Source organism: Bombina bombina, chromosome 6 (assembly GCF_027579735.1).
Source record: "Bombina bombina isolate aBomBom1 chromosome 6, aBomBom1.pri, whole genome shotgun sequence".
NCBI lineage: Eukaryota > Metazoa > Chordata > Amphibia > Anura > Bombinatoridae > Bombina > Bombina bombina.
This window is the reverse complement of record NC_069504.1, coordinates 1,146,903,842-1,146,911,992: the sequence shown is the minus strand read 5'-3', so window position 1 is coordinate 1,146,911,992 and position 8,151 is coordinate 1,146,903,842. Positions and strand designations below refer to the sequence as shown.

General features: G+C 43.1%; 1 protein-coding gene across 1 annotated transcript; it reads right to left on the bottom strand.

Moving 5' to 3' along the window:
- Positions 1-6,581: 6,581 nt before the first annotated feature.
- On the bottom strand, positions 6,582-7,408 carry LOC128662487 (pre-mRNA-splicing factor syf2). Its single transcript, XM_053716270.1, has one exon. The coding sequence runs from the start codon at positions 7,387-7,389 to the stop codon at positions 6,640-6,642; it is 750 nt and encodes a 249-aa protein (XP_053572245.1). The 5' UTR covers positions 7,390-7,408; the 3' UTR covers positions 6,582-6,639.
- Between the last annotated feature and the right edge of the window lie 743 nt (positions 7,409-8,151).

Genomic DNA, 8,151 nt, shown 5'->3' with positions numbered 1-8,151 from the left:
ATTGAAAAACATAATTCATGCCCACCTGACAAACCCCCCTCTCCTGCAGTGTAGTCAGTCCACGGGTCACCACCACCCACGGGACACCAACTCCTCCCCAACAGGAAGCGCAAGAGGACCACCCAAGCAGAGCCGCCACACAGCTCCTCCCCTCCACGTCACACCCAGCCATTCGACCGAGAACCAAACGAGAAAGGAGAAACTATAGGGTGCAGTGGTGACTGGAGTATAATTTAAAAATTTAGACCTGCCTTAAAAAACAGGGCGGGCCGTGGACTGACTACACTACAGGAGAAAGGAATCCATCAGGCAAGCACAAACTATGTTTTCTCATGTTAAGTGTAGTCAGTCCACGGGCCAGCACCACCCATGGGATACCAATACCAAAGCTAAGTACACGGATGACGGGAGGGACAGGCAGGATCTCTATACGGAAGGAACCACTGCCTGAAGAACCTTTCTCCCAAAAACAGCCTCCGAAGAAGCAAAAGTGTCAAATTTGTAAAATTTGGAAAAAGTATGAAGAGAAGACCAAGTTGCAGCCTTGCAAATCTGTTCAACAGAGGCCTCGTTCTTAAAGGCCCAAGTGGAAGCCACAGCTCTAGTAGAATGAGCTGTAATCCTTTCAGGAGGTTGCTGTCCAGCAGTCTCATAGGCTAAGCGTATTATGCTACGAAGCCAAAAGGATAGAGAGGTAGCAGATGCTTTTTGACCTCTCTTCTGTCCAGAATAAACGACAAACAGGGAAGAAGTTTGTCGAAATTCTTTAGTTGCCTGTAAATAAAATTTCAGGGCACGGACTACATCTAGATTGTGCAGGAGTCGTTCCTTCTTTGAAGAAGGGTTAGGACACAATGATGGAACAACAATCTCTTGATTGATATTCTTGTTAGTGACTACCTTAGGTAAGAACCCAGGTTTAGTACGCAGAACTACCTTATCTGAATGAAAAATCAGATACGGAGAATCACAATGTAAGGCTGATAATTCAGAGACTCTACGAGCCGAGGAAATAGCCATTAAAAACAGAACTTTCCAAGATAACAGCTTGATATCAATGGAGTGAAGGGGTTCAAACGGAACACCCTGTAAAACGTTAAGAACTAAGTTTAAGCTCCACGGCGGAGCAACAGTTTTAAACACAGGCTTAATCCTGGCCAAAGCCTGACAAAAAGCCTGAACGTCTGGAACTTCTGACAGACGCTTGTGTAAAAGGATGGACAGAGCTGAGATCTGTCCCTTTAACGAACTAGCAGATAAACCCTTTTCTAAACCTTCTTGTAGAAAAGACAATATCCTAGGAATCCTAACCTTACTCCATGAGTAACCCTTGGATTCGCACCAGTGTAAGTATTTACGCCATATCTTATGGTAAATTTTCCTGGTAACAGGTTTCCTAGCCTGTATTAAGGTATCAATTACTGATTCCGAAAATCCACGCTTTGATAAAATTAAGCGTTCAATTTCCATGCAGTCAGCTTCAGAGAAATTAGGTTTTGATGTTTGAAAGGACCCTGAATTAGAAGGTCCTGTCTCAGAGGCAGAGACCAAGGTGGACAGGATGACATGTCCACTAGATCTGCATACCAGGTCCTGCGTGGCCATGCAGGCGCTATTAGAATCACTGATGCTTTCTCCTGTTTGATCCTGGCAAGCAAACGAGGAAGCATCGGGAAGGGTGGAAACACATAAGCCATCCTGAAGGTCCAAGGTGCTGTCAAGGCATCTATCAGGACCGCTCCCGGGTCCCTGGACCTGGACCCGTAACGAGGAAGCTTGGCATTCCGGCGAGACGCCATGAGATCCATATCTGGTTTGCCCCAACGTCGAAGTATTTGGGCAAAGACCTCCAGATGAAGTTCCCACTCCCCCGGATGAAAAGTCTGGCGACTTAGGAAATCCGCCTCCCAGTTGTCCACTCCTGGGATGTGGATCGCTGACAGGTGGCAAGAGTGAGACTCTGCCCAGCGAATTATCTTTGATACTTCCATCATCGCTAAGGAACTTCTTGTCCCTCCCTGATGGTTGATGTAAGCCACAGTCGTGATGTTGTCCGACTGAAACCTGATAAACCTCAGAGTTGCTAACTGAGGCCAAGCCAGAAGGGCATTGAGAACTGCTCTCCAGAATGTTTATTGGAAGGAGACTCTCCTCTTGAGTCCATGATCCCTGAGCCTTCAGGGAATTCCAGACAGCGCCCCAACCTAGTAGGCTGGCGTCTGTAGTTACAATTGTCCAGTCTGGCCTGCTGAAGGGCATCCCCCTGGACAGATGTGGCCGAGAAAGCCACCATAGAAGAGAATCTCTGGTCTCCTGATCCAGATTCAGCGTAGGGGACAAATCTGAGTAATCCCCATTCCACTGACTTAGCATGCACAATTGCAGCGGTCTGAGGTGCAGGCGTGCAAAAGGAACTATGTCCATTGCCGCTACCATTAAGCCGATTACCTCCATGCATTGAGCCACTGACGGGTGTTGAATGGAATGAAGGGCACGGCAAGCATTTAGAAGCTTTGTTAACCTGTCCTCTGTCAGGTAAATTTTCATTTCTACAGAATCTATAAGAGTCCCCAAGAAGGAAACTCTTGTGAGTGGTAAGAGAGAACTCTTCTCCTCGTTTACTTTCCACCCATGTGACCTTAGAAATGCCAGTACTAACTCTGTATGAGACTTGGCAGTTGGAAAGCTTGACGCTTGTATCAGAATGTCATCTAGGTACGGAGCTACCGAAATTCCTCGCGGTCTTAGTACCGCCAGAAGAGAGCCCAGAACCTTTGTAAAGATTCTTGGAGCCGTAGCCAACCCGAAGGGAAGAGCTACAAACTGGTAATGCTTGTCTAGGAAGGCAAACCTTAGATACCGGTAATGTTCTCTGTGAATCGGTATGTGAAGGTAAGCATCCTTTAAATCCACTGTGGTCATGTACTGACCTCTTTGGATCATGGGTAAGATTGTCCGAATAGTTTCCATCTTGAATGATGGAACTCTTAGGAATTTGTTTAGGATCTTTAAATCCAATATTGGTCTGAAGGTTCCCTCTTTTTTGGGAACCACAAACAGATTTGAGTAAAACCCTTGTCCGTGTTCCGACCGCGGAACTGGATGGATCACTCCCATTAGTAAAAGGTCTTGTACACAGCGTAGAAACGCCTCTTTCTTTATCTGGTTTGTTGACAACCTTGAAAGGTGAAATCTCCCTTGTGGAGGAGAAGCTTTGAAGTCCAGAAGATATCCCTGAGATATGATCTCCAACGCCCAGGGATCCTGGACATCTCTTGCCCAAGCCTGGGCGAAGAGAGAGAGTCTGCCCCCCACTAGATCCGTTACCGGATCGGGGGCCCTCACTTCATGCTGTCTTAGGGGCAGCAGCAGGCTTTCTGGCCTGCTTGCCCTTGTTCCAGGCCTGGTTAGGTTTCCAGCCTTGTCTGTAGCGAGCAACAGCTCCTTCCTGTTTTGGAGCAGAGGAAGTTGAAGCTGCTCCTGCCTTGAAGTTACGAAAGGCACGAAAATTAGACTGTCTAGCCCTGGGTTTGGCTCTGTCTTGAGGCAGGGCATGGCCTTTACCTCCTTTAATATCAGCGATAATTTCTTTCAAACCGGGCCCGAATAAAGTCTGCCCCTTGAAAGGTATGTTAAGTAGTTTCGATTTAGAAGTTACATCAGCTGACCAGGATTTTAGCCACAGCGCTCTGCGTGCCTGAATGGCGAATCCGGAATTCTTAGCCATAAGTTTAGTTAAATGTACTACGGCATCAGAAATAAATGAATTAGCTAGCTTAAGGGTTTTAAGCTTAAGTGAAATCTCATCTAATGTCGCTGAGTCAAGGGTCTCTTCCAGAGACTCAAACCAAAATGCTGCCGCAGCCGTGACAGGCGCAATGCATGCAAGGGGTTGTAATATAAAACCTTGTTGAACAAACATTTTCTTAAGGTAACCCTCTAACTTTTTATCCATTGAATCTGAAAAGGCACAGCTATCCTCCACCGGGATAGTGGTACGCTTAGCTAAAGTAGAAACTGCTCCCTCCACCTTAGGGACCGTTTGCCATAAGTCCCGTGTGGTGGCGTCTATTGGAAACATTTTTCTGAATATAGGAGGGGGTGAGAAAGGCACACCGGGTCTGTCCCACTCCTTAGTAATAATTTCAGTAAGTCTCTTATGTATAGGAAAAACGTCAGTACTTGTCGGTACCGCAAAATATTTATCCAACCTACACATTTTCTCTGGGATTGCAACTGTGTTACAATCATTCAGAGCCGCTAACACCTCCCCCAGCAATACACGGAGGTTTTCCAGCTTAAACTTAAAATTTGAAATGTCTGAATCCAATTTATTTGGATCAGATCCGTCACCCGCAGAATGAAGCTCTCCGTCCTCATGCTCTGCAAATTGTGACGCAGTATCAGACATGGCCCTAGCATTATCAGTATACTCTGTTCTCATCCCAGAGTGATCTCGTTTACCTCTAAGTTCTGGCAATTTAGACAAAACTTCAGTCATAACATTAGCCATGTCTTGTAAAGTGATTTGTAATGGCCGCCCTGATGTACTTGGCGTTACAATATCACGCACCTCCTGAGCGGGAGATGCAGGTACTGACACGTGAGGCAAGTTAGTCGGCATAACTTCCCCCTCGTTGTCTGGTGAATGTTGCTTAACATGTACAGATTGACTTTTATTTAAAGTAGCATCAATGCAATTAGTACATAAATTTCTATTGGGCTCCACCTTGGCTTTTGAACATATTGCACAAAGAGATTCCTCTGTGTCAGACATGTTTAAACAAACTAGCAATTAGACTAGCAAGCTTGGAAATACTTTTCAACTAAATTTACAAGCAATATGTAAAAACGTTACTGTGCCTTTAAGAAGCACACAAAAAAACTAACACAGTTGAATAACAATGAACCGGATTAGTTATAGAAACCAAATTTAGCAAAGGATTGCACTCATTAGCAATGGATGATTAACCCTTAATATCAGAAAAAAACGTATAACAATTGACAATATAAGCGTTTTTATCACAGTCAAGCACAGTCTCACAGGTCTGCTGTGAGTGATTACCTCCCTCAAAACTAGTTTTGAAGACCCCTGAGCTCTGTGTAGACGTCCTGGATCATGCAGGGAGAAAAAGACAGACTGTGACTGAATTTCTGATGCGTAGTAAAAGCGCCAAAATAGGCCCCTCCCACTCACACTATAACAGTGAGGGAAGCTCAGTAAACTGTTTTAATTTAAAACAAACGACAGCCATGTGGAAAATAAAGCCCAAAACAATTTTCACCAAGTACCTCAGATAATTAAACGATTTAACATGCCAGTAAACGTTTAAAATCTAATATATGAAATGTCATTAAAAAGCCTGCTGCTAGTCGCTCACACTGCAAGTTAGGCTAAAAGTTATATGCATACAGTATTTTCCCAGTGAAGTGCCATTCCCCAGAAATACTTAAGTGTAAACATATATACATATCAGCCTGATACCAGTTGCTACTACTGCATTTAAGGCTGTACTTACATTACATCGGTATTAGCAGTATTTTCTCAGTCAATTCCATTCCTTAGAAAATAATATACTGCAACATACCTCTTTGCAGGTGAACCTGCCCGCTGTCCCCTGATCTGAAGTTACCTTACTCCTCAGAATGGCCGAGAACAGCAAACGGATCTTAGTTACGTCCGCTAAGATCATATACAAAAACTCAGGTAGATTCTTCTTCAAATTCTGCCTGAGAAGGAAACAACACACTCCGGTGTCGTTTAAAATAACAAACTTTTGATTGAAGATATAAAAAACTAAGTTTAATCACCACAGTCCTCTCACACATCCTATCTATTAGTTGGGTGCAAGAGAATGACTGGGTGTGACGCAGAGGGGAGGAGCCACACAGCAGCCCTGCCTGGGCGATCCCCCTGCACCTCCCGCCGGGGAGGAGCCAACATCCCACAAGCAATGACGACCCGTGGACCGACCACACTCAACAGGAGAAAGTTGTTTAAAATTGCATGCTCTATCCAAATGATGAAAGTTTAATTTTGACTCTACTGTCCCTTTAAATGCTGCATTTTATTATACAGCAAACACAATTTGCAAAAGCATAAGAAAAGTAATCCAGGAGCAACTGGGCACCTAGTATTCTTTGTTTTTCATTTACTTGCAACAGAAAGTGTTTAACCCTTTGAGTGCTAATCACTTTCCCACCTGGGTGCTAAGCCCCCTTTCCCTATACTTGTTATTGTAATTTTTAAATAAAGTTTAAATAAAGTTTAAATAAAGTTGTACGGTGACGTCATCACGTCATTGCGCGTGACATCACTGTGCAAAATATATACAGGCCCGATCACCGGGGTAGGAGCGCGTGGAAGCCCCCAGATCTCCCTAAAGCTCTCTAGGTGTTAAGTAAATTGGATATTTGTAACAGTGGTCAATAAAGCTTAAACATTTTACAATTCATAGGGAGAATGTGTCTATTCATCCTACAAAGATATAAATAGTAAAATATACAACTAATGTGTACAAAAGTGTTTTCTTATGTATGGAGATTCAGCCTTTATGAACATACAGATAAGAGTAACAAGGTTTAATTAACTGTTCACCAGGTTATATTTTCATGGCTATTAAATCAAATAAAAACAATTTATACAGCAGTTCCTCTTTCCAGGTTCTGTTTGATTTCGGCTGTGTATTTTCCATAAAACCGCTCTGCCTTCTTGTTGAATTTTGCATTCCTCTCATTGATGTAATCGATATCGGCATCATCATTGTAAGCTCGTCTTCGGCTATATTTCTCACGCTTTTCAATCTGTTTATCAAGATCTACAACCATTCTGTCAACCCCCTCTTTGGAAGGTACATGAGTACCATGGTACAAACTGTTTGATGTTGGGTAGAAATTTTCACCATGTTGTTCTTTCTGCGTCTCATATTCCTCCATGTCTGGTTTAATTTGTCTAGTCAGTCTCTGGTACTGACGCAGTTGTGCAGCTGCATAATCTGAGAATCCTAGATCAGGGTTCTTTCTTTTCTTTTTCCTCTCCCATCTTTCTGCATCTTCAGCACTTATTTCAAGTAACTTTGCTCTGTGGTAATCGATTCCTTTTGCGGCACATTCCTTTTTCTTTTCCTCTTCCTTTAGCTCCCACTCTAAACGAGCTTTTCGAGCTTCCCAGTTTGACGGTAGCTTCTGCCGTTTGTCTTCTTCCACTACTTCTTGGTGATTTAATTTGCGAGCTTCATTCCTTTTCAAGTGGAGTTCTCTAAATTTCCTTAATCGTTCCTCTCTTTTTTGTGCTGCCGAATCCTCTGCAGAGACAGAAGACTCTTCTTCTGAGGACACCTCTTCGTCGTCCTCTATATTCCCTACTGAGTCTTTAATTTCAGTCGCCATCTTCAAAAGCAAAACTTCCGCCCTCCAAAGGAAATATTATCTGCATTAGAAAGTTTGTCATGACATTCATCACAAACAACAGCCGGAGAAACAGTTACCACAAGTTTACAACAAATACACTTAACTTTGGTAGATCCAGCATCAGGCAGCCATTTTCCAAAAGTAGCTTCTGATTCAGGGTCAATCTGAGACATCTTGCAATATGTAATAGAAAAAACAACATATAAAGCAAAATTGATCAAATTCCTTAAATGACAGTTTCAGGAATGGGAAAAAATGCCAATGAACCAGCTTCTAGCAACCAGAAGCAAATAAACAATGAGACTTAAATATTGTGGAGACAATAATGACGCCCATATTTTTTAGCGCCAAAAAAGACGCCCACATTAATTGGAGCCTAAATGCTTTTAGCGCCAAAAATGACGCCACATCCGGTAACGCCGACACTTTTGGCGCAAAAATGTCAAAAAAATGACGCAACTTCCGGCGACAAGTATGACGCCGGAAATGACAAAGAAAATTTTTGCGCCAAAAAAGTCAGCGCCAAGAATGACGCAATAAAATGAAGCATTTTCAGCCCCCGCGAGCCTAACAGCCCACAGGAAAAAAGTCAAATTTTAAGGTAAGAAAAATTGGTTTATTCATATGCATTATCCCAAATATGAAACTGACTGTCTGAAATAAGGAACGTTGAACATCCTGAATCAAGGCAAATAAATGTTTAAAGACATATATTTAGAACTTTATATAAAAGTGCCCAAC